General features: G+C 37.7%; 1 protein-coding gene across 6 annotated transcripts in view; it reads left to right on the forward strand.

The window, feature by feature from the left end:
- The window catches only part of RBMS1 (RNA binding motif single stranded interacting protein 1), a 150,730-nt gene that overhangs the window by 116,236 nt on the left and 9,890 nt on the right, over positions 1-24,604 (forward strand). For 5 of the 6 annotated variants that reach the window (XM_031052086.2, XM_005152657.3, XM_031052089.2 and 2 more), the window contains exons 5-9: positions 9,516-9,673; positions 12,137-12,216; positions 20,475-20,590; positions 21,461-21,510; positions 21,601-21,694. In XM_031052086.2, coding sequence (XP_030907946.1) covers positions 9,516-9,673; positions 12,137-12,216; positions 20,475-20,590; positions 21,461-21,510; positions 21,601-21,694 — 498 coding nt within the window. The remainder of the gene's footprint in view (positions 1-9,515; positions 9,674-12,136; positions 12,217-20,474; positions 20,591-21,460; positions 21,511-21,600; positions 21,695-24,604) is intronic. The other variant, XM_005152658.3, reaches the window with a different exon arrangement.

A 24,604-nucleotide genomic window follows, 5' to 3' on the forward strand; every position in this document is an offset into this window, starting at 1 on the left:
GTGCCTTCAGGCCAAATCCTGCTAAATCTGTTCCAGAGGGGTCGCTGCTGGTGACACCTTAGGAGATGTCATGATGGTGGTGTCGGTGAAAGAACACAGTGTCAGATGACTGCCGCTACTCAGGAGACATTATGTCTTCAGTTACTCTGCTTTTTCTGGATCTGAATTGGGAGTGCTTGACTGAGATGAAACAACCTGAAGTGTTTTGATCTGTGCTATGTAACAGCATCTTCCTGTACCCACTGAAAGGGAAATGCCTGCAACGATTCTTGTTGGTCAGATAATGCTGCGGAGAGCTTACGTAAGATGATACTGCATTGCCAGGGCATGGGAGTAGCTTTTGGATGGAAATTTAAAACAGGAATACTGGGCTGTTGTCTTTCTTCTCCCTTCCAGTTGACTATTACCGGTGCTCAGTCTTGTCAGAGTGTATAAGCAGCAGCAGAAAGGGATCAGGAGGTGATGTGAGCTGTATTTGTAGCCAGCTTGCTTCAGTACCTAGTACAAAACCAATAGCCTGTATGTTACTACAGACATGAGGTACAGAAAGAGCAGATACATGCATTGCAAGACTGTTTTAATTTCTAAACTGGTTAATAACTAGTGAGTGTCTAATTTTTATTTTCGTTCATTTTAGTTTCTTGAAATTTCTTTAATGCAATTAAGTTATTTGGTTATAAAATAATAGTAATGGGTTAAAAAGCTCTTATTTTGCAGAGCTGTGCATTTTTAGATAAGGTTAATTAGTAGTATTGAAAAGCTCTGCCCATTTTCTTTAGTAGAAAATTTGTTACAGTTGAAAGATGCATAGAAAAAAAAAATCTAATGTATATTGGCATTTTGAATGAAGATTTAAAAACTCTTGAGTATCTGTAAGGAGTATTTTGGAGACAGTGAGGTCTAAATGGTGTAGACATCCTAGTAATTTAAATTCTTACGGATTTTTGACCTTGAACTTAACATGAAGCATTTAGTTTTCAGGCGTAGTTCTGCCTCATCAAACTATTCAGCTGAGCTCAACTGTAGTTTCTTAAGTAACTTTGTTTCAGATGATTGGAAAAGTGGCCCTTTAAGATGAAGGGTTGAATATCATTCTTATTCTGAATGTAAACTAATGTGTAGATATAAAGCAAACTAGTGAATAAGAATAGTTAATAAAAATATAATTCTTCTAATATTTCTATTTAGCAAACTGAAGCCAAGAGGAGAATGATTGTGTTTGCAGCCCAGATAAAGTCAAATGGAGAATGTCTGTGTTGTACTGACAGCAATGTAGAGATATGCAAGCTAGCTAGAATACCAGCCTGGCTGTGGCAGCTCAGAGTTCACTTCCTTCCTGGTGTGGCAGTGACATTTGTATAGCCATATTGTCTAGTTCGTGATAGGTTAGCGGATTTCTGAGATAAATAGTGAAAGGCTTGTACTAAAACTGTTCTACATATGGAGTTACCATGTTTTCAAAGAGCTTATAATGTACTTTGGCCATCACAAGAAGGATTAACGTACACTCCTGTGTTCTCACAACTGTATCTCAGCTGTGTCCTTAAAATTGATATAGTGTCCTCCCTTAAAAATGCTCTAACCACACAAGTCAGCACAACTGATAAAGACTCAATGAGCCTGATCCTCCAGACTAAGTTGTTGAAGACATTACCCTCCCTCATGTCTTCTCTGTTCTCTCTCAATGAGATTTTTAGTTCATTTCTATGTAAAACTTTAAGATTGTCAGAATGATTTGTAACTCAAGTGATATTCATTCTGTTCTAGTTTGTGTTTTTCTATTTTTTTTTCTCTACAGAAGCACAAACTTACCTTTAGTAAATATATGCTACTTATAATAGAAACCGTGACAGTAGTCTATGGCGATGGAAGATTTCTGTGGTCAGTGAAACTCATTAATTTAAGCTAAGGAATGCTGTTCCATGTACTAGTGTGTGTTTTGGGGGAAAGACTCATTGTTTATGCATTCAAAGATTTCCCCACAGCCGCCCATTTTTAGGACTTGGGGCTTCAGATTTATAATGTTACAATTTCCTTCTCCTTAAAGTCTTTATTTCCACTGACACAATTAAATACGCTTCTGCTTATATTGTATTAGTTCCCACAGTAACAAATCACTAATTTTCTAATATAACATCACAAATTTTCACAGTAACAAAACACTATTTTCAGGTATTTTAGGTTTGTGCAAAAAATTAGGACCATCTTCAGAGCTGTTTCATATTCAAATTGTGTCAGAAGAATGGCCACAATTACAATGCGCAGTATGTTGTACCGTGGTTACTGACCTTTCTGCCATTCTTAATTTACGATTTCTGTTGTGGAGAGCAGTCTCTTGGCCCTGAAAGTAACTGATCCAACTCTGAAACTCATTACATGAGGGTGGTTTTCAGTTTGTGATAAATATTAGCCTATTGCCTAAGTTTCTGTTCATCCTCCAGAACTGAGATGAGATAAATTTGTAATCTTTGTATTTTTTACTACTGGTTACAAATGCAGAACTGTGAAGCACTCTCCATGGGCTAGTAGCTTGATCTTCCTTTCCAATTAAGCTCAATGCAGGAGCATTCTTTTTATATTCTACAATTACTTTAGATAAGCATATCCTTTTGCCAAGCATATTTGGAAAAGATGGATGCCGTAATATAAAGTGTGAGCTGCACAGCAGGTTTGGGGGCTTCTGGGGAGGGAAAGGCTGCTTAGCCACTTGTCCTCATCTCTGTAACAGAAATCAAGGCTTTTCCACAGCTATTAAGCATAATGCTTCAAAGGCAATCTTCCTTTATGCCACTGATGAATAACATGGTTTTGAGTTAGCAAAAATGAGAAATAGCTAACTTTTATGACTTCTAATAACGTATTGCGTTTCGTACTTGTCTTCACTGTGGCAACCTTCTGGGTACCAGTTTTCATTCCTTCAGAGTAAAATAAGAGCATAAGTTTAGGTTACCATGTGTCCTGGTTTGAGCAGTAGCAATCATTTTTCTCCTTGTTAGCTGGTGCAGTGCTGTGTTTTGACTTTTGTACTGAGAACGGTTGCTCATAGCAAGCATGTTTTGAGTTACTGCTCTGGTATTTGGTTTGTCCAAGGCCTTTTCTGAGCTCATGCTCTGCCAGGGAGGAGGGGAGGCCGGGAGGAAGGAGAGACAGGACACCTGACCCAGGCTAGCCAAAGAGGTATTCCATACCATAGCACATCATACCCAGGATGTAACCGGGAGAAAGCTGGAAGGGCTGGAGCTCTGGGGGGATGGAGGAGGTATCGGTTGGTGCTCGGTCAGGCAGGGTGGGGTGAGTTATGGGTCAGCGGCTGGTGAGGTGTTGTATTCTCTTCACTTGTTATTGGCTTTATCGTAGCAGTAGTGATTTGTGTTATGCCTCAGCTATTAAACTGTGCTTATCTCAACCCGTGGGGGCTACATTCTTTGGATTCTCCTTCCTAACTCTCCGGTAGTTGGGGGAGTGAGTAACGAGCTGTGTGGACTTGGTTTAAACCACGACACCATGGTAGCTAGTGCACTTAAGCTAACTGGTGAAGGTAGGCATATTGCAATTTTTTATTCTGCAGCTGGGCTTCTGAGTACCAAAGAACACATGATAGGCAAACAGGAGCTAACACAAGCAGATTTCTAAAGCGCTTTTTAGCAATTGTCTTGTAAGAAAAGTTTTCTTTCCACCTAGTTTGTAATGCTTTCTATAGGTAGTAGAGTTAAAACCTACTGTAATAGAATTTTAACAAAATACTTTTCCTCCTTTTATTTGTAAAAGTTCTTAAAAGTCATTATAAAATAAATGGAAAGTAATCAAAATTTTGCTTACCTGGAAGATAAATGACCATTTCAGGAGTTGCATGTGTATTAAAAAAGACAGGTAACAGCCACTTCCCTTGAGTACACAGCTCCAACCCACAGTCTTATCTCAGTTACTAAGCAGTGCTGTGGCTTGTTCAGATGAGTGCCCCGTTATGAAGTGTGGTGGCATCATTCAGCTTTCTAGGGAAAATACAGATGTCAGTGATCAACATGTAGAACTCCCAGGGAGCACCTTGCTCCCCTTCGGGCAAAGGGAAAACAAGAATACCAAAGATTAAAAAGGGAATGTATGACTGCAGTGATAGTCTGATTGCAAATTTAAACATGGTGCTTACTGTAGTTAAAAATTCCTTTTCATACAGTTCTTATTCCTCTTCAGAATACAGATGTGCCTATGAAAATATTTAGTTTATTCATCATATGGAGAGTTTATGCAGTCCTGGAGAACAAGTGAAGATCATGGTAGTGATTTTTTCCCTCGAATTGTCTTGTTAACAGTCTGTGGTCAGGCAGTATTAAAACTGTGGCTAAAACAGACATATTTCAGTGAGACACAGGCCAATTGTAAATTTTAAAGTGGTTTCTATAGGAAGGCAGACAAGCATTTAATGCCTATCAGCCAGGATCTTCCATGCTGTGAGCGGTGCCTCGTCACATGTTTCTGAATGGCTATGTGTTCACTCTGACCTTACACAGAGCAAGAGAAAACAGATGTCGTATCGTTTTGCCAAGTTTCTTGCTTGCAGTTTAGGAACGGTTCCACACGCACAGGGAGGTTTTCGTTAATTTCTTTCAGATGATGGTAGAGCATTTTGCATTATTTAAGACTCCTGATAACCTCTTTCTACAGAAATGAATATTAGCACTTGATTATTCCTATCTCTTTTATGAGAAGTACTGTGTCTTGTTGTCAGCTTATTAACTTAGTGTTGTAAGTGCTTTTTAGAAAGTGCATTAATCTGCAAGAGCACTGTTCTGCGTCTTCATATTATTATGTTCTGCTAGAATTCTGGAGGCACAGCTAAAGGTGATGGAAACTTGGTATGAATTGCTAAAACCAAGGCTTCCTAGCTTCCTCACTAAAATGGATGCTTACAGTAGCCCACAAATTCCCTGACATTGCCCATATTCAGCAAATATTGAGCACTTTTAGCAACTTTCAGGAAATGCTGAAAGTTCTGTTAACTGGGGAAACCCTGCGTGACTTATGAAGACCCAAAATAAGCAATTTTCCTAAATAATATAGAATTAAAAATAAAGAATCACCAAATCCTCAATGGTTCAGTGGTCTTTATTGTAATGTTAGCTTGCTACCTGGGTATAGGAAGCTTTCAACTGACTTCAGTAATTCTTTTTGATAATTCCTTAAAGTGGTACAAATATTTTCAAGAGATAAAAGATTTGTAAGATGAAAGCAGAGTCTATGATTTCATGAATTTTAATCCTAGGAGAAAAACCCTACCTTTGAAAGCACTTAAAACAATTACAGTGTATAGGTAAGGTTTGAGTTGAGTTGTGTTTGCAGATAGTTTTGTCAGTTTCATTTTTTTGGTGGAATTCCAGAATAAGAATTAGAAACTTGAATATCAAACAAATTATTTTTTCTTCTGAAACAGAACTGTAATAACCATGTGAATTAAACTATGGTGAGGCAAGTTTCGATAAGGAAGGAAGTCACAGTACTTAATGTATTAAACTGCTGTTTGCCAGGGAGATGGGGGACAAGTTAAAGGGTTTGTCTCTCTCCTAACTTCCTGAATTTTTAACTTTTCAACCATTTTTGATGCCAGAATCTTGTATAAAAGCAAACATCTGTTTGTATGGTGCCTTTTGTGTAAGACAGGATAAAGATGCCTGGGGAGTCTTAGTTGTGGTTGCCATTTGGAATTCAGCTTGGAAATCTAGCATGTTCTAAGGGGAAGGAAGTTGCTTGCTGCTTATGATCTCCCAAAATGTACTCAGATAGCTGTTTTAAGGTTTATTAGTCTTGTGATGACAGAAACTGCACAGTGACGTAAGTAATTAATGAGAGGAGGTGTTTTGCACATTCATCATTTTTCTGCTGCCAAACTATATATAAAATTTCAAATGCAGTCTAGAAGGAGTTCAGCCGTGCTTTAGATGTACCCCAACAGTACTATCCCACTGTTGTAAATGAGCTTTTTAGAGGTGGCAGGGTTTTTTTGTTTCGTTTTTTTTTGGCTTTTCCCTTGCAAAGTGAAGAAGTGGGTTGTGGATTAATTTAATCTATCCTGACCTAGTTGGAGTTGATGACCCATATGAGTCCCTTCCAACTTGAGATATTCTGTGACTCTGATTTGTCCTTGTAGCTGAAATGCTGCTGCTCCCCAGGATGGCTGTGGGTTTGCTCCTGCAGTGCAGATACAACCCTGTTGCACTGTGGAATGTGTTTGTTGACATTTCAACTACTTTGTCCTGGGAGAATTGCAGATGAATGAAATTTCAACTCATATTCCAGTATTTCAGTTTGACATCCTCATCCATTGGCTGCTTTTTTGTTCCTCTTCTCCCTTGTCTGCCATCTTACGTGTTCTAGCTATGGATATATGTAAAAGTATTTTCAAGCTCCTCTGTGGTCAGTATGTTCTGTCGAAGGATCAAAAGCAGAAATAACTGAATCCCTGGTAGAATTCAGGCTGTAATAGACTGTAACATAGAGGAAGGATCAAGAAAGCAAAGTCCTTTCCAGTCACCTATTCATCCATGTACCTGACCAAAACCCAGTAGCTGCTAATGCAAAATATGGATTGTTAAATGGGCTGGCCACAAGTCAAATTTTTCTATTACAATATACTTTCTGTTCAGAGAATGCAATTTCTTTACAACAGTTTCCTCAGATGCACTTCCTTCTCACTCCCCCCTGCCACCCCATTCCTAAGGGATTTGCAATGTAGGTTAGTGGTAAAGTTGAAAATGATCTTTCAAAGTAGAGCATTCCCTTCTCACACAATGCTGTTACTTGATTTTTATGACTGAAGTTCCCTTTGCTAGGTGCATAGGTACAAGAATTAAGCTTCCCAGCATGTACAGAGGAAGATCTTCATGTTTTAACCATGAATTGTAGTAGGTTTTTCTGTCCCTTTTGGAAAGGAAAGCTCATGATCTTTCAATCTGAATACAATGACTGCATAATGTGAAAGTGTGGTAACCCCCTAGGCTAGAATAGGAGCCCAAGAGAAGCGCAATGTGATCTGCCCAATTACCTAAATAAAACAGATTGCTCTGACATTCTGCAGTTGACAGTTTTTTTCTCTATTAGGTGTTTCTGAATGTAAGCATTTATTTCTTGCATGTAAATTACACTTTTATTAGTGTGAATAAAATGGGGCATTTTTTTATCTCTCCCAATGTTGTTAGGCTTTTTAATGAGAACATTTTTATAACATAATTTAAACCTTTTGTTATTATAGAATAAAAACACGAGGAAATTAGATTACAATATGCAACGGATCTGATTTCCCAGCTTGTAGGTTTAGGTTATTTAGAGAAGTTTTAAGATATTTGTGTGCAATGTATTTTACAGCCAATAATAAAAAGTAAAGATTTTTTTCTTCCTTTCAAATGCTACTTAGAGTTTCAGGAAATTATGTTATAGCTACAAATACAATTTTATAATGCTCATAGCTGAAAGCTCCTTATAAAGCTTTTGCTAATAGTGCTCATTAAAGAAGGAAGTAAGCCTGCATATCTCAAAGTACAAAACAAAACTGGCTACTGCAGTCTAAGGAACAAGCTAATTCCAAAAACGTGAAAGCTGTCTTCATTTCAGATTCCTTCCTCAGGAAATTTGAATTGTGTATAGCATAGATTTTCCCTCATGGTCGAACACTCCCCAGTAAAATAAGAGTTAATGTCAGCTGTGACCTCACAATGAATCCATTTTCTTGTGTTTCTGCTGTTTTTTCTAACTTGAAAAAGAAGTCAGATACTGTAAGATAATTTAAATCACAAACCTCTGTGCGTATTATATAGGTTCAGTATTATTATGGGAGAAGGAATATTTCCAGTAGATACCAAAAGGAAAAACATACATGATAGTCAAGTGCCATTTGTGATAGACTGTAGAGGGAGTGATGAGGACAGCACTTGGCACTTGGAAGAGTTTGTGCTTTCTAAGGTATGTGGGATTTCAGTGTGGCAAGGCATAGCAGGTCAGAAGAATGTAATGGGAGCTTGTTTCCCTTTTATAGGTCCTTTGATGCTGAAATTCCTTAAAAAACCTTTACAGAAAACTTCAGAACATTATCCCTTTCTAGTTCAGTCTCAGGGTAAAAGTGCAAATAGTGAAGGTCCAGAAACATAGAATTTGCTTCCCTATATTTAGCTTTCATTAGGTTTTGGAACAGGATAGTTCATTTCTACGCCTAAAAGGGGCAATCTCACCCTCCCCTAGCCCCCAACTCCTTTTCTTTCTTTTTTCCTAGCAAAAAACAACCCCAGCTGAGAGGTGGCATACAGGATAGCAAGTTACTAAATCATACGATATGCCACCAATGACACTGAGATATTGCTAATATAAGGACAGTTTAAGGGCAGATTGATACCTGATCTGTATAAAAAGGTATCATTACCCATGCAACTATAATCACTTCAATAAATGCTTTCATTCCAGTAGGCAAGTGTTGTGGTTTTATTTTTTTGTTTTCTGGTTTGATTTGAACTTCTTTGTGAGTTAGTTAGCCCTCTTGTACAGAATGGAGATATGCTGAGGAATGTTACGACCACATAGTGTTTGTTTCAGATTGCCTCACTCCTAATGCCAAAAAGTTCTGAGTATCATGCATCCTTATCTGTACCGGGAGCCACAATGATGACATCAAGGTTTTGCACAACTGTCAGGGCCAAGTGAGATAGTTCTGTGTAGCTTAAGAATCTATTTCATCACATAGCATGGCCAACAATTAGCAGTATGAGAGAAAATCTGTAGACCAACACTGGAAATTATAATTTTCAGCAAAAAAATGTTTCTTTGAGATGGAATTTCATGCCACATACATAGATCACACAATGTAGATACCCTAAGATCAGGGGAATGGCAAAAACGTGACTACATTTATCTCTTCCTAAATCGCTCCTCTCAAGGCTGCCCTACTCTGTCATTTTGTCTTTCTATAGAGGGGTTTTGGAAGACTTTTGTCTGTATGCATAATGTAAAAGTCAGGTAAAAACTCAAAAACATTATGCGTGGGAGAAGATGAGAGTGTCCCACTCCCTTCTGTATCAGCCTATTCTTGTGGTAATATTTTGTACATACTCTTAGATGCATTGTTTCCAGTAGTTTCTCTTTTTCATTTAGCTCTGGCATTTTTCAGCTCTTTCCACCATTCTTGTATTGCTTTGTCAACTAATTCCTGGTTTTGTCTTTTTTTTTTTTTCCTTTCAGGAAAATCTGAAAGATGAAAGTGTAATACAGACTATAAACTAGTCAATTATTCACCTTTATCTCCCCTTAAAAATGTTGTTGTCAGCAGTAATAGGAGGAGGGTAGCTTTCTCAGGAATGCTGTAGAGAGTTATTGAAGATGGAGGTCACTAATCCTAGGGAAGAACAGCCATTTAAAAAGGGGCATGAGAAGTAAAAATTTGTACCAGGAGTAGTTATATGTAATTGTTGTTATATCTTATATTCAAGATGTCTTTCTAGTGGCAGCAATAATAACAGTTTGCTTTAATTTTCTTTCAGCAACAAGAACAAGACCCAACTAATTTATACATTTCCAATTTGCCGCTTTCAATGGATGAGCAGGAGCTTGAGAACATGCTGAAACCGTTTGGGCAGGTTATCTCTACAAGGATACTGCGGGACTCGAGTGGGACAAGCCGTGGTGTTGGCTTTGCAAGGTATTTCAGAGGCATTAGCCATGCTGGCAGCTTTCTCCCTTTTTCTTTAATTGAAAAGACAGGAATAGGAGGAAAAGGCAGAAATTACTGAAAATTAATCAACCTTTTAAAGAAAACTGAGATCTAGATGGAGATACCAGCAGGGTTTTGTTAATTATTCGTTTGGTAAGGCAAATATGGCTGTGTCTCATCTTGCTTAGATGGCTAAATTTGAATCTATGGCTCTTAATGGACAACTATCTAGAATAAGCGTTCATTCTCTACTGCTTCCTTCTGTTCTCTGTACTTCTCTTTTCTGGTCTATCCCTAAACCAATAAGCAAGAGTTATGCAGTGATTTACAGAGACTTCTTCTGTGACTGTTCTGGCTTTTGAGGCTTGAATTTGAGAGCAGACTGTAGGGAGGAATCCCTTTCCTCCTACCCCCATCCTTTTTTTTCCCCTTCATTAGTTCCTCTGAGAAAATGAACTCACCATTGCCCTTTGAATGTCAGCTCTTCGAATTTTCTGGCTCATTAACATGTTGTCATCTGAGAAAGAAAATATTTTCATTCACTTACAGTAAATCTCACCTTAAAATATTTGCCAGCTCGGTCAAATATCTCTCCCAAATCAACAAGAACAAATATTTTCTATAAATTAGTAGATACCTCCCACATATTCTGTCCGTGTGAGCTTACTTTTTCTAGTTAACTCAGTTATTCTGGGGTCTCTTGATCAGAGTCTTTTATGTGCCTTTCTGGTATTTTTCTCTCTTTCTTTAAGTCCTGCTTTAAACATATCATGGCAATCAAAATTTGGAGGCTTTAGATTGGATATTTCTATCATCAAATATAGGGGCATTGAGTCTTTTCTCCCTAAACTTGCTTACTAACTCTGTCTTGAATCGGTGGTATTTTAGGAATGGTTTTATTTTAATATAGCCAGAAAAGTTTTAGAATTGTGTGTAAAAGTCCAAAAGACTTGTGTGTATCCAAAACCTCACTTGTATTAAAGACTTTAAAAGTGATTAGAGTATTTTCTCAATAGGTTCTGCATTATGCATTGTTATATATGTGTATAAACTTGGTTATTTTTGTACACATATTTATGCACATACATACACATAAGTTATAGAGTGAAGGTTTGCTGTCATAGCTAATAAGAGTTTTTCCCCTTCTTCAAGCTAGGTATTGGAATATTTTTGGATAAGTATTAGTTCAAGTTAAAATTGTCCCGAGAAACATGTAGTCATTAAATAAAGATTTTAATTTCTTGCCTTTGGGAGCATTATGTTAGGTTAGTAAGCAGTAATGTATTTTATCAAGTCCAAGCTTGAGTCTGAAGCTAAATTACACTGTTTGTTCCATGGAAGACAAAAAAAAATAATTGTTTGATGCAGATCCAACAATCCAAAACTTCTGAAAATTCCCTAGAAGGTATTTTTGAAACCATGAGGAAAACTTCTTGCTCAGTCTGGCATTTTGATGATTCTGGTTGCTGTCTGTGACTGTATTTTTGACAGCCTGTGCAGAAGGGCTATCAGAATTTAAATGATGCCAAAACTTCATAGTTTTTGGTACTTCTGCTTTGCTGCTGAGGTTATTGGCCTAATTTGTGAAACTGAATTACAGAACTTAATGAACAAATAAAAAGGAATATCCGTTCAGTATTACCCAAACATGGTCTTGCAGACAGCTGCAAAATATGTTATTCTTTTAAAATAAACTTTGTTACACTTGCATGTCTCAGCCATCTATTGCAACTTAGTCCAAGCTAGTACACTGCAGTGCAAGGATGTAGCTGCAGCCTATGGAGCCACTCCCAGATTAGCTCTAGCTCACCAGTAGTCCACCCAGCCTATTAAGTCTAGTTTTCACAACACAAGTGCACAAACCTGTTCAGGATGCTGGATGAATTCTTAGTAGCAGTCACAGATATTCTGTTACTGGTTCCTGTTTTGAAGGTAGCTTGGAGACAAAAAAGAGGCAGGTACATAGGTAAAAACTGAAAAGGCAGTTTGGGTCGTACAGTCAGGCATGTTTATATTTGCATTTATTACTTTTAAACCATACACACACTTCAGAATCCTTGGCAAAAGTGGCATTAATATTTGTTGTAGAAATCATCGACTCTTAAGGATTCAGCTATGGTTGATTATGAATCAGTCTTTGCTTCCTTCACAACAGCATAGGTGCTTTGTTCTATAGCTGTCCAAGTTATGTTTTGCCTAATTTATAAGTAAATAAGGATATTGTATTGGCAGTTTGGCACTGACTTGGGCCTCAGAGTGCATAAAATGTTAATGGAGTTAGTGGTAATGGAGAGGTAGTATGTTCTTAGAAGGCATCTTCTCTATTGCTCATACATGGCAAAGCAAAACACAAAATGAAGCGAGAAAAAGCAAGAAATGTGCTTTAAAAATCACAAACATGGAAATCTGGATGAGTGTTTAATTTATGCAAATTATTCTTTATTTTCTTAGGATGGAGTCAACAGAAAAATGTGAAGCAGTGATTGCTCATTTTAATGGAAAATTCATAAAGACACCAGCAGGAGTTTCTGGTATGTTGCATATATTTCTAACAAGATGTATGAATGGGTTACAGCTTGTGGAGTGGAAGCCTGATTGTTTATCTGGCTTCTCATTCAGAAACAGACTTATTAAAATTAAACTGTGTCTTGTTGGATGACTGTAATGCTTGCTCACTTGTAACACAGTATATCACTTCTAGAAACCTTTTATAGGAATCCAGTAGTGTTTTCTTGTAGCAGAAAGGCAAGTGGCTAAGATGCCTTATAGAATCATAGAATAGTTAGGGTTGGAAAGCCTTAAGCCAGCTATGCACAGCTTTACATCCTACATAATTGTAATTGAAGTCAGGAAACAAGTGTGTGTTGTATGTGTATCAGAACAGAATTTGGCTGACGGTCCATGGACGGATTTGGTGGGGTTTTGGTTGGTTGGTTGTTTTGGGGTTTCTTTTTGTTTTGTTTTGCTTGTCTGTTTTGGGTTGGTGGGTTTTTTGTTTGGATTTTCTTGGTTTTAGTTTTTTTTGAGAGGCAAAAAATGGACTACTTTTGCCATCTGTTGATTTTTTGAAGTAATTTTCAATAAAAGATTTGATTAAAAAAACATTGATTCTGCAGCAGTGCCTTAATGCCAGGCACTTCCATTCTTTGGGAAGCTGTGACTCTCAAGTCTTACATAGTCTTTGAGACTCTTCAGGAAGATTGAAGGGCAGGTCAGTGAATGCTACTTCTGGAAATATTGTGCAAGGCAAAGTGCAGAGCAGCTACACAGTGCATTTTTTTTGGTCACACTAAGTTCCTCATCAGGTTGTTTGCTTTGTCAGCATTGTTTCTAAGAGACAAAATGTATATTCTATAAACACTTAAAAATGAGGAAAGGAAATTCAGAGCAGCAGAGTAAAACAGAACAAGGACAATAAATGAGGAAAGAATAGATGCCTGACATTCCAGGCAGCTTTTGGTAACCATTTTATTGAGAATCCCAAGTGGGGATTTTACAAATTACATTGGTGATGTGGTTGCTGAAGATGCCTTTATCCCGCTGGTGAAATGTTCTCTGCAGCCAGACCCTAACGCCAAGGAGGAGAGCAGTCCTCGGCAGGCAGACAAGAATGTGGCTTGTTTAGTAAAACTACATACATGCCTCATCCCTGAAAGATTACTCCAGTTCGAGGCAGTCTGTTCTGCAGTGGGGATGGAAAGCTGCTGCAGAGCACAGGAAACCACTCCCTTCACCAACACTAATCTCATGCAGGGTTTTGACTTCCCTGTCTTGGCTTTTGCAGACCCTTTGCATTTGTATCGATTGCTGGGATTCTTTAGGTGAAACTCTTTTATATATAGGGGCTGTAAGATTTATTTTTCTATTTCATATATTTAGCAATCTGTGTTTTATGAGATGGAATATCCCTTTGGGGCAAAGAGATCATAGAACCATTTTCTCTGAATTCTGACTGTGCTCTGATCCACCCTGTGTGATTAGTTTTATAGTGCTGCTATGGTTTTGGACATAAAATGCAAGTAAAATGTATAGAGAAACTAAGAATTCAAATTAACATGTAGGTTTTTGGTTTTTTTTCAGTTAGAACCAGTAAAAAGAACTGTCTCAGAACTCACTATTAGTGCTTTTTAGCTTGTGCATTTTTATTTTCAGTTGTATTATCGTGTTCTCAATGAACAAGTTATCAAGTGTGTCATTGCTAATCATGCTGTCTCTGGTGGGCTATTGCTGAAGTGGGAGTTGCACCCTTATATAGTCAGGTCCAACCAGGTAGAAATAAAAAGTTACTGCATGGAATTCTAAGAGCACTTTCTGCATTGTGAAGGAAAGTTTAGCAGTAAAGTCTGATTAATTAGGGACAATAAATTTGCACAGAACTGGTGATTGTCAGAAAATGGAAACTAAAGATGTAATCCACCTCATGGACATTAACTCCTAATGCTTACTTGGCAGAGTATTCACCTAGGCTCTCTTTCTAGAATAGGTAAAGCAGCACACACCTCCAGAGACTCATGTGTCTTTGCTATCAGCTGTCCTTGTGGTTGCAAAGAGTTTCTAGATGAGTTGCTCAGAAATAGGTGACTCTCAACATCTGAAAGTCAGCTGAGATGAGTCACACCTCCATGGTGCTGAAAACTGCAATAAATAAGGTGCATAAGGGTGTTTTGAGAACCTTCGTTATTAAAGACCATCAATTCTGTTGTATAGGGTACAGCGTCAACTCTGCTTTTCCATGCTGGTGCTGTAAAGTCAAATTGCTTCTTTGAAAGGCTTTTATGGAATTCAGATTCTTTCTGTAGTTCCTCACCACATCACAAGCATATGTCAAATAATGCAATCTTTTTAGAGGATGCAGCTTATACATAATAATATGCTGCAGTATGCCAGAAAGCAGGACAGTTGTGAGGTATCGGTGGTCTTGGGCTACCTGCAGAAAGAAAAGTGGATACAGTGGGAAAGCTCTTGGACAAAGGTTAGGAAAATGTTTTGAAATAGATTAGCATCCTTCAGGGTTGTAGAGGAGCAAGTTCAAATAAATGCAAAATAAAACCGTAGAACTGGAACTACATTTAAATTAAAACATTGTGTCCTAGAAACTTGGCTAAGATCAGCAAAGAGAGCTGGCTATAAAAACACTGTTATCAGGATGAGGAGGGTAGGAGAGACTGGCCTGTAATGAAATAGGTGTGGGAGGAAGAACATCTGTTCAACAAAAACAAGCTTTCATAATGTAGTTTTGTTATTTTAATCAAGTTTGGGTTTAAATGGAAGAATGGGTTAAACACAGTTACAGGAAGCATAGGTGAAACCTCCTGGAGCATGAGAAGACAGAACAGAAAAGCTCTCTCAGAATCTGAGAGGAACAGAGGTAGCACGGGGTGGTCACAAAAGTGTTGACTGTAGAATTGAGAGAGTGACTGGGCATTGATGATACTGAGCTATTCAGGCTTTATTTCCCTGCTCTGTAGTAGATTAATCAAATATAGTCAATATTTAATATGTCCTCCTTTGTCTTAAGTGAGGAAGAAGGAAGGTTAGCTCAGAGAGCAATTTCAAGTGCACTGCAAGTTGGTGTAATCTTAAAACTCCAAGGAGTGGTGTATTCCACTATTTGTTCTAGCTGGGGTTTGTACTTCTATTATCTAAGTTACTGTAATAGTTCGTTCTGGTTTATGGACTGTGACTTGCTGTCCATTTCTCTTACGACTTTGATTTTTGTGTTTCATTCTTTTCTCAACTATATATTTATTACATGATTGCTATAATCTTGAAATAACTTGCATTTAGTTCTACTTTTCTCTTTAAAGAATTATTTTCAGTGAACAATGTGATATTTAAAGCCTTACTATCCCATGAAATATGAAGCTCATGACAAGAACTGGAGGAAACAGACTAGGCTAGTTTAAGGGAGCAGGAGGCAGAAGATGAGTAGTGAGGGCAGAGCAGCATTCATAGCCTCCTTCCCCCAAAGGTGGTACTTAAAGATGATATTAAAGATGATACTGGCTTTTTGTCTTGTATTGGTCCTGTAATGATGATTTTGCTGGGCAAAATCATGAAAGGCATCTCCTCCTTATCACAGCAGCATGATGATGTCTCAGAATAATAATATAAATGATTACATGAAGCAGTTGTGCTGTAGAATACATAAGGTATTTGTAAGTCTGAGTGTATTTGGTTTTGTTGCATTTAAAATAAAAAATACAGAAGAGAAGGTTGAAAGCTACGAAAGTTTTATGCCTGTTGTACAGGCTTTATAGGTTATTTAATACTTCTTTTTCTGAGAAATAACCTGAATGATTTTGTTTTGATGGGTGTAAGGTGGAGAGCGTTTTTGATGAGCAGCTCTTACTATTTTTGCTTCAGGAATGGTGGGTTATGGTGATGACCCAAAAAGTGTAGGTTGTCTGTGACCCACTCTTCCCACTTACGGTAAAGATATTGCTCACTCAGATTATTATTTTCAGGAGGGTATTTGAAGACAGGTGAGAGAGCCCTGCTTCTGCCTGTTCACTTGAGTATAGGTTAGGAAGAGGGCCACCAGGTGTGGTGGATACTACTGCTTGAAATTATTCTGATCCTACTACAGGAGAGGAGCAAAATGGAGCCTTGAAGTAGTTATTTTGTGGTAATAATTTTTGAGTATTTTCTATTTGCTTACCTTTAAAAAGAAAAGAACACTGCGATCTCTATGTAGTGAATTTAAATAGCTTGACCATAAACTCATATCTCTCAGGTATATTTCACAGATCCTTTGGAAATAATCCAGGAGCCACTGACTGAAAACCACAGCTAAAAAGTTTCAAGAGATCACAGTGCTGGTGTTACTCTTGATTGTCACACTGAAGGCAGAGAAACCAAAATTTTGCACATTAGATCAAAGATGAGAAGCTTTTACTGCTCTAATTCTCATAGTTCATAATTGCTGCTTAAAGAAGCAACGCTGGAATAGAAAAATACTGCATAACCTCACTAAAAATATGCTCCTGTGACAAATTATTAAACTTTGTGTGAATTATTAAAGAAATGTGTCCCTGAGCACTGCATTTAAGTGATGATGAGAATGGTAAAGAGTATATATTTAGTTTCTCTGTAAACACACAAAGCTACTGAGATCTTGGGTTGCCCAACTTTTTCATTTTGCACAGCTTCTGGCAACAGTTGTACTAGCTGTACAGGCTTGCTCTATCATTCAAGCAATGTTTTAATGTCAGAATTCAGTAGACTTACATGCTTTGTCACTGGAAAAGAAAGTCACTAAAAATGCTATTTAATTGAGAACTTATTAAAACAATGGGATTTTAATAGTCTTTTGTTGTATTTGTTTAATATCTGAAAGCAGGGTTTATTGAAAAGTTTATAAAACTGGCCATATAAAGTTAAGGGTATAAACGTAAAGTCCAAAGTAAAAACATCAATTTTTTTTCTTGTATATATGTATCATTGTCTCAACTCTCAGGGGTTGAAACTACATGATCTTAAGGTCCTTTCCAACCTTAACCATCCTATGATTCTGTGATCACCTGGTATGTATTTGGGTAGACACTGAACAAAGACTGAATTCTGATCTGCATGTGTGTATGACAAGGGGTATTTACTCTGTGGACAAATACTTCATTCACATCTTTCTTCTGTAAAAGAACCCTAGAAGAGGGTGATTTGGGGCAGCAGGAGATGGTCAGCACTCCAAAGACAGGTTTTAAAGCCCTGACCTGCTGTTAAAGTGCAGGAAAACATACAGTTACAGAATGCCTCCATAGCAGCACCTCAACAGACATCTACAAATCATTGAGAGTGTCTGTTGCTTTTCATTGCCAGTAGAGTTGTCATTCTAAATGTGGTGTCTTAGCTGCTTAGCTTAGCTAGAAGTAAGTCCACTCTAAGTTGTAGCCTTTTACATCAGCAGTTTTTTAGTGGTTAATGCAACTCTGAATATTTATACAATGCTTCTCTGTCTTGCACATACAGACAAGTCACTGAATGATTAATGATCCCCTTCATCGCTGAGGCCTGCACACTTCCCAGCAATTAAACAATAAAAATGACTCTCCCTTCCTTCCTGGACCACAAAAAAGATTGCTTGACTGGTCTGTAGGACTTGCTGGAGTTTTTTGTTTATGTATCTATTATATACATGTTTGCATGTGCAAGAGAAAGTATGTCACATATTTGAAAGATAGGAGGGAAGGTAAGCTGAAGAAATAAATTTCAGATTTGATTTTGAAGAGAGTATGGGCTACACTCATTCTTCGGTGAGAGAGACATCAACAGGTCATACTTGGCTCCCATGAAGGTTTATCTTCTCATAACCCTCCCTCTGATGACCATCAGTCATTGTGTTCTGAAAGCAATGAACGCAGTAGTACTCAGGTCACATGTATCAAAGAGCAGCCAAAAATTGGAGTTAGTTGCAGCAGTTCCTGCTATCAGCATTCAGATCTTAAACTGGAATCAGGGAAGGCAAATGCTATAGAGCCTTTTCACAGCAGTTGGCTGTATTAAATAGACAGTTTTCGTGGGGTATTTTTGGAGGGAAGTTGTTTGATTGGTTGTGGTTTTTAACCAGCTCCTGCGTTTGGCTTCATTTATGGACACAGTGAGGACCAAGAGAAGCTGGAAGATACAAAAAGCAAGGGTTGCCATGATCAAATCTGTGCTCAGTAAGATGGAGCACTAACTCCAGGCAAATCACAGATTAATTCCTTTTCAATATTTTTGTCATTGCTGCAGGTTTTTGCATATGCAAAGTCCAATACATGTGGATAATTCTTACTCCGTTTTTTCTTCCTCTCTCTCTCAAGAGAGTGTTTACAAAGGACGACAGAAGATGTTTCAGCATTTAAAATTTAGCTGGTTTCAGTTACCGACTCGCCAAAAAAACCCATTCTTAAAATATTTTTCTGTGAACATTTTATTCTAAGTGTTTGGACAGGTTTACTCAGACTTTTAAAAACAGATATCTTTGTCTTGAGACAGTGGTGGGAAATGTAAGCACAAATAATGCTTTCAAGAAAAGTTTTATCCAATTCACTGTGGTGATTTTTCATGAAAGCATAATGCAACTTTGAATATAGTATTTACTACCTGTGAGTGCTATAATACAGAATCACAGGGCTAGAAACCTTCAGGTGTTTCTGACGTCTTCGTAAGCCATTCTCATGCCAGTTGCTTTTAACTTCATCCAGAATTTTATAGTGTGTATTTTGGAAGTCACACGTGCTTCCCACAATACTGGTAGGTTTGAAATAATTTATAAGTAGCCAGAGATATTCAGCTTGGGAAGACTTTTTTCATTTAAGGCAGTTAACTTCAGTATTGGATCTCAGCTCTCCCTTTCTGATGGATGGGTTTTCCACTGCGTAAATCAAGAGTCAAAACAATTTCAGACCACACCCTGACAGTTCTGCCCATATTGACTAAAATCTGAGATTATCTTCTCTTACTTCAATGGAATCATATGTAGTTTAAAATGCTCTGTGATATGACCAAGGTTTTTAGCATCTAGTTTTTATAAAGTAATGTCAAATTATCCGTCAGCATATTGCTATAGTACCTTTTCCCCAGTAGAACCAGAGCTAGTGCTTTAGGTGCGCCATCCAAAGGCAGGGATGACTTGGCCATTAGTGCTGGTTTTGTGCCAAAATAGTAAAAGTCAAGCTCTTTGCCAGGTTACAAGTCTCTGAGGTTTTCAGCCATCTCTTGTAAGTGCATGCAGAATGAAGAGCACATCAGCTCTTTTTGTTGCATGATACAGATATATTAAATCTTTTCTTGGGGGTTTTCTTTTGTGGGTGGCCCTCCCGCTGCATGTGTTTACTCTGCATTTGGAAACTTGCATGTTTTCAGATCCAGCTGTGTCTTATGAAGGTGTTTCCAAACAGAGAATGACTGGAGGAGTGTCACGGTAAAGCTTAGACAGCTCATGCGTCAGGAATTACTGGCAGAGTAGCACTCACATCCAAGTCATAACAGTGCTTCCACCCTGTTATTAGGGAGGGTGTGGTGTGATGTAGCAGAGCTGTGCTTCAGCTATAGGTAGTTAGAAACTATTGCAGTTTAAGTTAGTAACAGGGAGAGAATACTGTGCAAAGTTTTCTTTTTCTTTAATTTTGATGTTATAAGTTGAAGTCATTGTCAGGCTTATCTTACAGAAAAAAAAAAGTGATAGCATTTTGAGACAGTGGAAAAAAGCAAAAGAAAAATATTGAGGAATTTCTGTTCATTTCATGCTCTTTATAGAGCAGAGGTAAAAAGGGAATGGACAGTTGTGGCATTTTTTCAGTGCAAGGTGGCAGAAGGTAAAGGTGCCTGCTCCACCCTGCTGGTTAGCGTGAGTGGAGGCGCATTTGGCTATTCTAGATGGGCAGAGCAATTTAAGTTCTGGGACCTTACTAAACCTCCAAGGGGTGGGGGGGGGAGTATATTGAAGACCTTTGGCCAGATTTATTCTCCACCCTCCTTAGATGTACCTCCTAAGAGGCAGAGCTCTGAGTTCAGATGGTAGTTCTCATTCGTCCCCAGACCAACAGCCGCATGCTCAGGATGTATAGATCATGTTTCTTTCCAACAGGTTGTAAAGCAGGAGTTTTAAATCAAAGATATAAGGCATTCCAGATGCTCTCTTTGTGTGTGGCAGCTGTCTTTGTGCTATGCAGAACAGTTGATGCTGTGGTATGAGTCCATGTTATTTAACTGTCATATTGGGAATATAACTTAAAAACCATACCTCATTTGAAGCACTGAATGTCTATGTATGAACACTGCTTCAGCTAATACTCTTTCTTCTCAGTCCCTGCAGAACCTTTATTGTGCAAGTTTGCCGATGGAGGACAGAAAAAGAGACAGAATCAGAATAAATATATACAGAATGGAAGAGCATGGCACAGAGAAGGCGAGGTGAGACTTGTAAGTCCTCCCTTCAAGCTTTAGTGTGGGTGTACAATAATGAATACTTAGGAAAATGATAGGCATTGAGACTTCTTGGCTTGGCTCTGTGGTGTATTAAAAATGTGCAAGCAATTCTTACCTGACAGCTTGCAGCTTTGTAAAATACTGTATCTTTCTTAAGAGGAAAAAAGGCAAAATGTGAAACGCTAAATCCTACCTCATTAAAGTGAACAATAAAATCTCCTTCAACTTGGTCAGGAATATGCGTGAGATATGTCTCAAATAAAACCACCTGAGACATGACTTTATTTACATGTGGTAAACAGTCCTTTGATTTATACAGCATTGAAATGTACATCACTTTCATAAGATGAAAATAGTATACCAGTGCAGTCCAGCAGTAATTTTTTTTTTAATCACAATTCTTTTCATCTTTAATGTTCAAGATAATAGTTTCATAGGCTTACTGTGGTTAGCAAGCCTAGACACCTCATTTATATGAGACAGAAAAATTCAAATGTGTCTTCTGAAAAACAGCACTCCCCATTCATTCTTCTAGTTAATATATTGTAGGCAACACCCTCACATAATCATCTTCATGCTCTGCCTCTCAAATGCACACATTTTCTCTTAGCCAGGTATTTCATAGACTGCATTTTGTTCCTCATGCTGGGAACTTGGAAACTTGTATTCATAGCCAATATTGCTGACTATCTTCACTGTATAATTGGTTTTGTCTGTTGACCTTTCCCGAACTTATAGTAATAAACTATTTCAATATAATTTTTCAATTAAAAAATACAACTAAAGAAAGAGTAAGAGAAATAATTTACTATAAAAGTTAATTTTGTCAACTCTTTTTTTCCTTTTTTTTTTTCTCTATTAAAGGCTGGAATGACACTCACATATGATCCAACCACAGCTGCTTTACAAAATGGGTATGTTAAATACTGGTACACTTAAGCAAAAGTCTGCATTATGAAGGATGCACAGAACTGGCATTTAATTAATATTTCTTAATTTTCTAGATTTTATCCATCACCCTACAGTATTACAGCAAACAGAATGATCACTCAGACATCTATTACGCCATATATCGCTTCTCCGGTTTCCACATACCAGGTTTGTATTTGGAACTTAGTAGCTGAAATGGTTCATTGGAGCTTCTGTTTATTTATCAATTGCTACATCTGGTTTCATGATTTCTCCAATAATGCTTCAGTTTGATGAAGGGGGTTCTTTATGCTGAACAGCACGAAAAAATCGCCTTGAAAACTGTGTTTGTTTCAGGAAGCACAGCAATAGAATGAGATACATGGTGTTTCGCAAAACAAAGTCACTGACTTATGCTGATAGCCAAGATATTTTTGTAGACACTTCTGCTTTTCATGTATGATTTTTCATTTTTTTTGGTCAAGTTCTTTTAATGCCAGTAATCCATCTTTAAAGTAATTATTCTTTGCTTAAAGCCTTCTTGATTTAGTCAAATTCTCTTTCAGAGATATTTCTCCATGCTTTTTGAACTTTTCTCCATTTTTTTTCAGTGCAAAAGAAGGCCCAACAGTAATGTATTACGTGGTTGTACTAAGAAGAGTGCAGAAACTTGCTAGACAGTAGAGAAGGAAATCTGAAAAAGAGTTCAGAGCACAAATTACATTAGCATTCAAATTCAGTGATTTTATACTAGAACTAAAGCATTTAATAGCATAGAACAGTATTTCTAACCCAAAAGTTACTTTGTTTTGAACAATAATTTAAAACTTGAACCATGCACATTTTTTGTTCCTGGGGATCCGTCCAAATCTTCCTGGAAAGGTATTTTGATAGATGGCATCTTGAGTCCCTACTAGGGGATATTGACAAACAGTTCAGCATATTGGGAAATTACATGAAATGGTTGGATACAAGTCCTAAGAATGCTAATTTTAGGACATCATACATTTCAGTTTACAAATAACTTGTGTTTAATGCAACTAGTATGGCAATCTCAGACATATGCTCTGTAATTACTGCTTGAGATATGCTGATTATTCCAATATGAACTAAATAATCAGCTTTTTTGGCATTTTACATTTTAACACATAGACAAAGTAAAAATCAGTGAATCAGGCGATAAATCACCAAAACTGATTAAATTTAGAAAATTCTTAGCTCTCTATGTCAGGGGAAGGAGAAGAGGCTGCTTGTTTATTAGTGAGAGAGATGTGCTAAGTTTTCTAGGTTTGGGTGAAAATTAATGTAGAAGGCTAGCAGAGGCATTGCAGGCCATTTGGTCAGTATTCCCTTGCAGGTATTTCCGTTCTGTTCCAGATGAGAAGAGGAAGAATTGTCTAATATTAATTAGTCTGGAGGTCTAGCGCCTTCTTGCGTGAGCAGAGTGTTAGGTAGGAATGAAAACAGTGTACTCTGGGGTAAAGGGTAGCTGAATTAAAACTTCATATTAATTTCTGAGGTGACTTATGCAACACAATGTTTGCTCTTGGCAGACAGTGCCAGTACTGTATTTTTCAGTCTATTGAATCATTCTGCTTTGTACAGCAGTTCCTCAAAAATGACAGCAAGTTCTTACCCAGAAAAATATTCTAGTAGAATTATCTGCTATTCTTTATTAAAATATAAATTATTTCTCAATATAAGTTTCTCAGATATTCATAAACCAAGTAAAAGTTGGAAGTTGGCTTGAAAACATGCTTAGCAATATAGTCTCACTTTCCTGGGCTTACGAGATAGGCAGACCACAATACTGTACGTTTGCAGGAATGTTGTTAGCATTATCGAACTAGACATGGCATGGAGCTTGAATTATTGTAGATGGAGTTATTAACAACATTATGCTTGAGCAGCGCAGTAAAAGGAATTGAGAATTAACTGAAGTATGCTGTACCGGGGAGGGAGGAGGTTCTTGGCCAGAAGAGTTTCACAATTTGAGCATTAGTCACGTCTTCGTTACTGAACCCTTCCTGCTGAAATGTGCAATATTCTGTCATCTGCAGAACAGGACGTATCATAAGAGCATGATTTTTTTTTTCTTTGAGGCATGGTATAACCTGTTCCTAGATTTATTCTTATTAAAGGTAAACAAATTTAATAAAGCTTTGGCCATTGTTTGTTTCTGCAACTCCCGTATACCCAAATGACAGTAGTAAGCCAGGTACTATCATACTATGAGTAGATCAGCCAAAGCTTTAGTCAGGCTATACCAGTATTTTTGCCATTAAGCTCTCGCCTGAGGAAAGGGAGGGTTCAGGTGTGTTCCATTTTCAAACTCCTGTTTGCTCTTCTTCTGTTTGAAAACGTAAAAATATTACTCAGATTTGAAAGTCAGTAGCAAAAGGAGGGAAGAAATACTTCCTTCTTGCAGAAAATACCTACCTGCATTTTTTTTCAAGACTGTCTGCCTGTCCTGTGCCAGAACTCTGAGAATGATGGTAGTGGCTTTTAAGGGGCTTTACAGGTCTGGCAGCAGTGGCGAGTTAGTTCTGCATGTGTAGTGCAAGTCAGAATCCTGCCTTATCCTACACACCTACAGGAGATGGGGAGGAAACATTCTAATACCTACCTTTATATATTTCTTGGAGCACACTTTTTCAAAGAGCTGTTGCAATCAGCTGGGGTTTGTGTTGTTTTTTTTTAACTAAGATAACCACGAAACCTATTAGTTTACCTTTTTATCTTTTTCCTTTACCTTTTCATGCAGTTAGGCATGCTACCCCGTTGTGGAGAGAAGATATGTTAGCTTCAAGAGCAGGGAGGCTCGTCAGAACTTTCTCCTCTTCCTGTTCATACTGCAATGGTTTTGGAGAATGGATCTCTAAATCTTCTCCTTGTTCCTAGAATAAAGAGTCCAACAGAATTCCTGTTTTCTTTTTCTCATTTGAAAATACATTAGTTTATTAGAAAGCAAATGATTCTGTAGCTTCTGAGGTCCCAGCTACTTTTCCCCAAGGGAATTTCAAAGATGGTCCTTTTTTAACACATCACAATTTTCTCGTGGATATATCTGAACCCCTTCAGTGTGCTTGATAAAGTTTT

The sequence above is a fragment of the Melopsittacus undulatus genome, chromosome 8, assembly GCF_012275295.1.
Source record: "Melopsittacus undulatus isolate bMelUnd1 chromosome 8, bMelUnd1.mat.Z, whole genome shotgun sequence".
NCBI lineage: Eukaryota > Metazoa > Chordata > Aves > Psittaciformes > Psittaculidae > Melopsittacus > Melopsittacus undulatus.